General features: G+C 52.1%; 1 protein-coding gene across 6 annotated transcripts in view; it reads left to right on the forward strand.

The window, feature by feature from the left end:
- The window catches only part of TBC1D16 (TBC1 domain family member 16), a 30,130-nt gene extending 22,763 nt beyond the window's left edge, over nucleotides 1-7,367 (forward strand). For 5 of the 6 annotated variants that reach the window (XM_042025575.1, XM_042025576.1, XM_042025574.1 and 2 more), the window contains 8 exons: nucleotides 864-1,011; nucleotides 2,014-2,181; nucleotides 3,041-3,189; nucleotides 3,944-4,078; nucleotides 4,741-4,927; nucleotides 5,324-5,503; nucleotides 6,006-6,152; nucleotides 6,588-7,367. In XM_042025575.1, the coding sequence (XP_041881509.1) occupies nucleotides 864-1,011; nucleotides 2,014-2,181; nucleotides 3,041-3,189; nucleotides 3,944-4,078; nucleotides 4,741-4,927; nucleotides 5,324-5,503; nucleotides 6,006-6,152; nucleotides 6,588-6,833 (1,360 nt within the window). In that variant the 3' untranslated portion in view covers nucleotides 6,834-7,367. The remainder of the gene's footprint in view (nucleotides 1-863; nucleotides 1,012-2,013; nucleotides 2,182-3,040; nucleotides 3,190-3,943; nucleotides 4,079-4,740; nucleotides 4,928-5,323; nucleotides 5,504-6,005; nucleotides 6,153-6,587) is intronic. The other variant, XM_042025578.1, reaches the window with a different exon arrangement.
- Nucleotides 7,368-9,398: the final 2,031 nt, after the last annotated feature.

The following is a 9,398-nucleotide window of genomic DNA, read 5'->3' on the forward strand; positions in this document are numbered from 1 at the left end:
GTGTGTGAGCCGTGTGTGAGCTGTGTGTGAGCTGTGTGTGAGCTGTGTGTGAGCTGTATGATTTCTGGGAGTTGTGCATGCTCTGTGTTAGGGCTCTAGGGGGAGGTGGTTTCTGCAATTTTACCTGGAAGCCTTTCCAGAACAATTGCCTACAGGAAAGTGAGTGTCAGCCTTCCCAAGGAGAGCCTCTGAATTACAGTTACAGAGCCGAAAGGATTTTATTTTTAGTGAAGGAAAGGTTGCTCTTAGCTGTCATATCAAAAATGCTTCAAATAACCTGGGGATGTGAAAAACATCTTTATCTTTGGTACCTTTGCCTGCCCCTCACCAGGCTCCTCTAGAGTCTTGCTGCTCTCACCCTCTTCAGTTATCTTTCAAATTACTACAAAATTTATTTCAAATTATTGCAAAAACATTTTTACTCCCTCTTTTTGCTCTCGCTCCCTGTTTCTTTGGACAAAGCTGTGTGTGAGCAAGTCTGCGCATCCCAAGGAGATGACTTTGTGTACTGCCTTAATGTTTCTGGGACAGACTTCCTGTGGTTTTTTCTCCAGGGAAGACAAATTTTAATTCCTTCATGTGAAGGAAGGGTAAAAATAATGCTGTTACCAGGCACAAGTGGAGAAAATTGTCACTATGGCCATGTCATACAATCATAAAATGTCTCAATTGGAAGTGACCCGTAAGGATCATTGAGTCCCAGAGATGTAAAACTGCCTCTGTGCCCTGTTTGAAGGGGCAGCTTGGTTGGTGTTGCACTTTGTCACTTGCTTTGCACTGTCTCTCCCCTGAGGCGCCGTGTCCCTGCTGGTCCCTCGCTGTGCTGGGTGGTCCCTGCAGGTTGTTCTCTGTTGTTCCCACAGTGATGAGGCATGTACCTGTGGGCAGCTGGTGGTGGCGAGCAGGGAGAGCCAGTACAAGATCTTCCATTTTCATCACGGTGGCCTGGATAAACTGTCCGAGGTGTTTCAGCAATGGAAGTACTGCACAGAGACCCATCTCAAGGACCAGGTACCTGAGCGAGGCTCTTGGTGTTTCACACTTGGGTTGGTGCACTGGAGAAATGAGGCTTTGAGTTCATGTCACCAGGCCAGGCAGGAAGCTGCCAGGTGCTGGATGTTTAGGATGGAAGTGCAAGCCAGACTCAAGGTCTCTCTTGGACTTGTCTGTCTCCACACACTCCTATTCTACCTGTGGAATATGGGGGAAGATCATCCAGAAGACTTAGGTAGTGATTTTGCTAGACCTGCCAGGTTGGCACTGTCCTTTAGGGACAGAAGGTGTCTGGAAATCTGCAGAGATAGGTTGGAAATTGTGTCAGAGCCTTTCATCCATCTTGTGACGTGTAACATTGTGTTTGGAGAATGTTTTGACAAGGCATCTTGCCATATTTTGTTCAGTCTACATACAAATGTGATAAGAGCTCTTTAATTATCTGTTTAAGATATTGTATGTGCTTATTAGAAACAGTGATTTTTAAATTTCCATCCTTCCCACAGAGCCCCCCGCTGCTTTTCTTATTACAGTCGCATGGGCTCACTTTTTGCATTGAGCAACCTTTGATTTTTAAATTAAATGTCAGCTGCAGCCTTGCACTGGGATCCTGAGTGCCCTCAGAGAGCCTGGCAGCGCAGTTCCCCGCTCTCCTAACAGCAATCCCTTTGTATATGGCCAATCATATGTAATTTATTGCAGGCATTCCTGGCAGGGGCAAGTTTTGCTGTAAGCAGCATTAATTCAGTTTCAGGTCAGGGATAAGATTGGAGGAGGAATGGAAACTAATTTTTTTTTAAGATGAAGCTGTTTTGTGGTGGATTTTAATTATTCAAATCACTCTTGTTATTGTAATGGTTGGAATTTAAAAAAAAAGCCAACAAAACAAAACCTCCCCAAGTGCAGCTCCTCAGTGCTTAATCCTACACGAACCATGCAGAGGTTTCCCTGCTCTGGGCTTCACACTCTGCTGCTCTCCCTGGCTCCTGCTGCAGTTGTGGTTTGTTTTCCCCCATTCAGCAGCTTGCAGATGAGAAAACCTGCATGCAGTTCTCCATCCGCCGCCCCAAGCTGCCCTCCTCAGAGACCCACCCCGAGGAGAACTCGTACAGGCGCCTCGACGTGTCTGCCTGGCTGCACCACCTCAACGAGGCCGGGCAGGTGGAAGAAGAGTACAAGCTGAGGAAGGTGAGGGGCTTTCCTCTGCTCTTTCCTGTGCAGAGCTTGAGTCCCCAGGGGGAACTGCAGGAGTTTGCATTCCTGCCAGGGGCAAGAGCTGGGCATTTGGGAGGATGGAGACTGGTGAGTGAAGCCCTGGCTGGACATCTTGCTGTGGGACTGGAATCTGCTCAGGTAGGAGCGCATTCCAGCAGAATCCCACCTGGGCATGTCCTGTATCACCTGCTCTAGGTGACCCTGCCTTGGAAAGGGAGGTTGGACTGGATATCTCTAGAGGTCCCTTCCAACCCTAACAATTCTGTGATTCTGTGATGGTGGAGCATTTCCCTGACCAAGGAGCTGTCCCACTTCTGCTGCCACTTGAAATCAATAAACCGAAGTGCCCAGTGCCTGCTGTGTTTGCAGAATGTGTGACTGAGTCACAGAGGACACTGGAGCTTGCTGAAAGAACTGAGATGGTTGAAATAGCTGAGATTGTATGAACCGAGATTGCTGTATAAACTGAGATTGCTGTATGAAATAACAGGGCTGAGGGGAGCACTGGGCCCAGGCCCTGAGAGAGAAGTTTGCAGTGCACTGCAGTCTCCAGGATTTGGGATTAAGCCGTGACATGAGAACGACACGTTAATCATAGAGCCTCTCCGGGGGTGGTTATTGACATTGAAATGAGCCTGATTTGTGTCTGATCTGGGAATAGAGGGCCAGCACTTTCCCTCTAAACATGTGCAAATTGCAGGAGCTTGAATCAAGGCGTCACTTGTCAGGAAAGAACTGCAGAGGCACCAAAGCACAGCAGCAGGCAGTTGCTTGTTGCTGTTTTTGGGAATGCTAAAACTGTACCAGCCATAACTTTTGCTCCTTCTTCCAGGCCATTTTCTTTGGTGGGATTGATATTTCCATCCGTGGGGAGGTGTGGCCCTTTCTGCTGCACTACTATAGCTACGAGTCCACTTCTGAAGAGAGAGAGGCACTGAGGCTGCAGAAGAGGAAAGAATACTTTGAGATCCAGGAGAAAAGGTAACAGACCATCATCATCCTCCCCTGCTCATCTTCCTTGGGCCAGACCTCGCAGTGACACGTCAGTCTCTGCATCCTTTGCATCAGGAGAGTAGAGAAGAGAAGTGGGAGGGATGGTGAAGGAGGCATGTTGGGCACTGCCGACCTCCTGAGGCTCTGGGGCTAATGCCACAGAGCTCAAACATTACCTTCCCTGGGCTCTTGAAACAGGCTCGTCAGTACGACGCAGGGGAACGCCTCACAGGCAAGGCTCGGGTTAGAACACTGAAGGAGAAATAGGGATCTTATATTTCTTTATAAATAAAATGTACATAAAAATAAGGGATGAGAAGGGTTATGTACTTCCAGAAGGTTGATAATGCAAGAATTGGGTGTTGTTAAATGGAGGTGGGTACATTGAAGCTGGAGAGGGATGGTACTGTTAATCAGGAGACAGTCAAACCAGAGTGCTGAGTTCTGGTGTGCTGAGTTCCGAGGAGCAGTGGAGAGCAGAGCCTGATGCTTCTGAAGTGCTCATTGCAGCAAACACGTTGTGTCATCCCATTTATAACCCAGGAGGCTCCTTCCAGTAATCCCTTGGGACAGGCAGTCCGCTGTTCTGGACAGACCTGCTGGTCTGTTTTTCGGGTGCTGAGGAAACTCAGTACACGAATAGCTTTTCTCTGCAAACTAAGACTGAAATGAGGCTTTTTGTTCATTGTGGCAATCACATTCCTCTCTTGGCAACCCTGTGCTGTTGCTGCACGGTTTCCAGGTTGTCCATGACTCCGGATGAGCAGAAGGATTTCTGGCGCCAGGTGCAGTTCACAGTGGACAAGGATGTCGTGAGGACCGACCGCAGCAACCAGTTCTTCCGAGGGGAGGACAACCCAAATGTGGAGACCATGAGGTGAAGTGTCTGATTCCGGTGTCCTAAAAACCATGTCCTGCTCAATATAGAGACAACTTGATCAGCTCCCAGCCCAGGCTGCCTGGGAGTGCTGCACAGCACCCACCATGCCTCTGGAACCAAGGGATGCAACAGCGAGGCCTTCCCCCAGTGCTCCCACTGCTGCTGTAGCCGTTCCCTTCTCGATCCTATAACCCTGCTCCCATCCCAGAGCTTCTCTGCACACACAGGCACAGCAAAGGTGCTGTGGTAGGGCTGTAGGCAGGTGGTTGGGTCTGTGGTTCTCTTGATGGGGTAGAGGACAAGCACACCAGAGTCTGCTCCGTGAGAGTGTGACCTGTAGAGGCGTGACCTCAAAAGAGTTGGGTTTCATCCAGCAGTATGGCTTGGAGCTTTATGGATGTGTTGGGCATCATCTCTCCTTTCCCACGGGCCCTTCATTTCTGTCCTCTTAATCTTTTTAAAGTCTCATTTTCTGTTTATATTTTGCTGTCTGTGAATGCCAGACCTTTTCCTGAAGTTTATGCCACAGGACTGGTGTTTGCAGCAGGGCTTCCCTGTCTGTTATAGCACCTCACATGAGGCTCTGTGTCTTTGTCCCTGAGATGATGCTGTCACCTGCCCTCACCTGTCCCACCTCTCTGTTTCTGTCTCTGCTCCAGGAGGATCTTACTGAACTATGCAGTATTTAACCCAACCATTGGATACTCCCAGGGCATGTCTGACCTGGTTGCCCCACTCCTGGCAGAAGTCCTGGATGAGTCGGATACTTTCTGGTGCTTCGTTGGATTGATGCAGAACACGATCTTCATCAGCTCTCCCCAGGACGAGGACATGGAGAAGCAGCTGGTGAGGCTGTGTGCTGGGCAGCCTTCAGCCCTGTCAAGGCTTCTTCTCTCCCCAGTTCCCTGGGCTGGGGCATTCCAGCATGCCAAGTCACACTCCAAAGCCCCTACATCCTTGGGGTGATCCTTGGGATTGTTATGTGCAGGGCCGGGAGCTGGACTTTGATGATCCTTTGTGGGTCGGTTCCAACTCAGGATATTCTAGGATTCTGTGATTCTATTGAAATACCTGGTGGATAGAATTGATCCTGGGTGATTGAGGCACTCCAGAGGCCATTATATCCATCTTTCTTGTGAAATGGCAGCTGAGAGAGAAGAGCTCTCCAGCTCTCCAGCTCTGGCTGTGCGGAGTGCTGAGGGGAGCCCAAGGTAGGGCCTCAGCTCAGGTTGTCCTTTGCAGCTGTACCTGCGTGAGCTGCTGCGGCTGATGCACCCCCGCTTCCACCAGCACCTGTGTGCCCTGGGAGAGGATGGGCTGCAGATGCTCTTCTGTCACCGCTGGATCCTGCTGTGCTTCAAGCGGGAGTTCCCGGAGGCCGAGGCGCTGCGCATGTGGGAGGCGTGCTGGGCTCACTACCAGGTGAGGCAGCTGCCACGGGCACGGCGCGTCCTGGCTGAGTCCTCGCCCCTCAGTACTGAGGATTTCCAGAAAGGCTCTTAGCAGCAAAGTAGCCAAAAGAAGTTGGGTCTGTGGCTATGGCAGAGGTTTATCTATGTAGCAGGAGGATGGAGCCCTGCTTGCCTCTCCTCCTTGGGGGTGTCCGGGCTTCACAAGGAGGTGTATCAGAAAATGCTGAACACCCACTTCTGAAGTTCAGGCTTCTCTTACACAGCTGGGAAATGCCTCCCCAGAAATCTGCTCTATGGTGCAAGCACTGGTGCAGACCTTGCTGCTGTGCTGTGAAGGGAAGAGGCTTTGGCTCAGCTGTGGTTCAGAAGTCACCAGTAAATCACGTTCTCACCGCTGGGCAGAACTGAAGGGAGCAAAATCTCTCACCAAGGACCCGTTAGCGGAGGGTGGGAGGTGAAGGCAGAGCTCTGCCTCCACCTGCTGTACAGCAGCCCCTCTGTTCCCATTGCAGACAGACTATTTCCACCTCTTTATCTGCGTGGCCATCGTGGTGATTTACGGGGATGACGTCATTGAGCAGCAGCTGGCCACTGACCAGATGCTGCTGCATTTCGGCAACCTGGCCATGCACATGAACGGGGAGCTCGTACTCAGGAAGGTAAATGCCCAGGTGCCCGTGTGGGACAAGGTCCAGAGATGAGTTAGAGTGTTGAGAAAACCAGGGGCTGCTGTTTGCCTGGAAACAAGATTTGCAGCAGGAGGAGGTATTTGTTGAGTGCTTGGGAGGTGACAGTGTGGTTGGGATAACCCTTGTTTGGATAACCTGCTCAGGGAAATGGAGATCGAGCTGTTGGGGCCATGTTGGTTCCCTCTTGGCTGGGAGGGACTGGGGCCATGGGATGAGCTGTGGTGTGTGGCAGCCCCTGTGACCTGCCACTGTCCCCAGTGCGCCGGGTAACCCTCAGCTGTTTGGCTGGACATGCCTTTGCTGAGGCGCAGGTAGCCAAGCAGGAGGATTGGGTGGGGGGCCACCTCAGCTCTCCGTGTTGGTCTCCTGGTGAGGAGTGAACGTTTTTCCCCTCTCTCCCCCTAGGCCAGGAGTCTGCTCTATCAGTTCCACCTGCTCCCCCGCATCCCCTGCAGCCTGCACGACCTCTGCAAGCTGTGTGGGACAGGCATGTGGGACAGTGGCTTCATCCCCGCTGTGGAGTGCTCTGGCCACCACCCGGAGTCCGAGAGCTGCCCATACGGGGGGCTGGTGGAAGTGTCTTCTCCTAAACCAGGAAGTGAAGGCAAGAAAGGCCTGAAAACACGGGATGTCTTTGCCTTCCGAAAATAGCTGGGAGGAACAGGGTGCGACAGCGGAAGGGAAGGGCAGGAAGGATGTGCATAGGAAAAAACGTTGAAGAAAAAAATGGAGGAATAGCTTGTCAAGACTCCTGAGAAGACTGAAAGGTGCGGAATGGAAGAGGAATTAAATTGCTCTGTAGGGGAAGTTCCATTGCACGGGTGGTGGAACCTGAGAGAGAGGCATCGACCCAGGAACCGTATTTGGATTTGATTTTGTTAGAAACAAGCTTTTCTAGGTTTTAACAAGGACTTTTTATTCTGCCTCTGGGACTGGACTGGTTAGCAACCAGAACTTTCTTACTTGCTGGTGAGAAATGAGAACACTCTGGGGAGCCAAGGCTACCCAGCAGTGTTGGTGGGCAGGTGGCAGGAGCAGAGCCAAGGCCACTGTCCCCTCACCCAGAGCACACCAGGCGCTCTCCGCTTCAACCAAAACGTGCAGCTTCTGGCTTCTTTCTAAAGCCATAAAAGCCATTTTAGTTATAATCTGCCAAAAATAAAACTGCAGACCGTTGGGATTGCAGGAAAGGTGTCTGCTTTGTCAGCAAGGAAGGACTGGTGACCTCAAAGTCTTGTCTCTGGCCCTTTCTGGTTTTATAGGATACTGGCTGGCATGATTTTTTTTCCATTTTTATAGAAAATGGACAGCCCCACATCTCAAAGCACTGCTGCTCTGAGTCAGTATTTCACAGGCACCGCCCAAAGTTTCCTTCTTCATGAGATACTGCGAAGCAGTTCTTCCCTGGGAGGTAGGTGAGGCCCTGGCACAGGGTGCCCAGAGAAGCTGTGGTTGCCCCTGGATCCCTGGAAGTGTCCCAGGCCAGGCTGGACGGGGCTTAGAGCAACCTGGCCTAGTGGAAGGTGTCCTGCCCATGGCAGGGGTTGGAATGAGATGAGCTTTAAGGTCCCTTCCAACCCAAACCATTCTGTGATTCTCTCACATTACAGCAAAGCTGTTTCTTTATGCTGACAACTGCAGACTTTAATACTTTAGTCTGCTGTTTCCAGTATGTTTCCCATTGTGTTTCCTTTGGCTCTCCTCAATTACTGAATATTCACTGTCCTTGCCTGTCACTGCCACAGCCTGTGGCACATACACTCCGTGTGGGTTTTAGGCTCTTCAGTCAGTGCCAGTGCCCCCCGTTCCACATCCCAAAGTGAAAATGAAACTTGCTTTGTTGCAGTCGTTTTTGATGAGCTCTGTCTGATAAAGGTTTCCCTTGGGGTGTTTTTGAAAGGGCAGCATTTCTCTCCTTGTCTGCTGTAAATTTTGCCAGCCAGAAGTGGAGCTGGGGCCTCGAGCCCTCTTGCCAAAGGTTCTTACCAAATTCCATGGCCTCCAAAGGCGTGTCCTGAGCCAGCGTTTGTGCCAAACAGAGCCAGGGGAGCAGTTTCCTTGTGGGGGTGGAAAAGGAGCTGAGGTGGCAGTGGGCTGTGCCTCCCTGCATCCCTCTGCAGCCTTCCCTGGCTGTCCTGCTCCCTCTCACTCCCTCCACACTGCTTCCCACAGAGCTGCCCTAGGCAGGCTCACTTCCCAGCTCTGCCTCTCAGGAATGTTTGTGTGGAACTACCGTGTCCTCGGGCAGTGCTGGGTGGGTTCCTGCACTTGACAAGCACATTTCTCTCAAAATCCTTCTGCAAAGCCTTACCCACAGTCTGTCCTGGAGCCCCATTCCTGCTGGGAAGTGAGGCTGGAGCTCGGATGCTCTGTGTGAACCAGCACCAGCCAAGAGCACGCAGTGTTCCTGAATGGAAGAAGCCTTGACCCACTGAAGGCAACATGCCAAGGGCTGGCTGTTGAGTGGCAGGAGGACAGTTCAGCTCCCAATTTGTGTGCCTTTAATCCAGAGGACGAAAACTTTCTCCTGGATGAGAGCAGTGGGGAAACCCACTCAGAATGGCACAGCTCTGAGCTGGCCCTGCTGCGGCAGCTCCGAGGCTGCAGGTGTGAGCTGGGGTTTGGCAGGGGACACCTCATGTAAGGGCTGGGGCTGCTTTGCTCTGGGACGGGGAGTTCATCAAGATTTGTGATGTTTCAGTGATAATAAAAGTTTGTGTGAGGCTTTTGTGTGTCCATTGCTGTGCGGGCTGGGGACAGCACTTGGGCAGACACCATTCATTCCCCAGCTTGAGCCGCCCCTTTTGCAGCCACTCAGAGACGTGCTGAGTGCGGGGCCTGCACTGCTGTCCCCAGGCTCTGCTGATGGCAGCCCGAGGACCTGTGGCAGCACTTGATGGCTCCATCCAGATGGAAGCTCCAAGTGGCAGTGGCTGAATTCAGGTCAGAAAAACCACCCGGCAGAAAATGCCAGAAGCATCTTCCTGCAGAGCCAGTCGGTGGCATGGGGACAGGTGCCAGCTCCCCAGGGGGACAGCAGGAGCCAGATACTGCCTTCTGCCACCTGCCAGCCCCATGTGGGACGGGCATCGCTGTGAGGCCTTGGCAGCACCGTGGCTGCTCCTGGTGCCGGGGCAGCCAGAGCCTCCCAGGAGCCGCGAGCTGTGGGCAGCCCTGCCAGGACTGGGCATGGGGGCAGCCCCTGCGGGGCTCACG

The sequence above is a fragment of the Corvus kubaryi genome, unplaced genomic scaffold, assembly GCF_017639235.1.
Source record: "Corvus kubaryi isolate FWS band 111438036 unplaced genomic scaffold, C.kubaryi_AGA036_p1.0 37272, whole genome shotgun sequence".
NCBI classification, from domain to species: domain Eukaryota; kingdom Metazoa; phylum Chordata; class Aves; order Passeriformes; family Corvidae; genus Corvus; species Corvus kubaryi.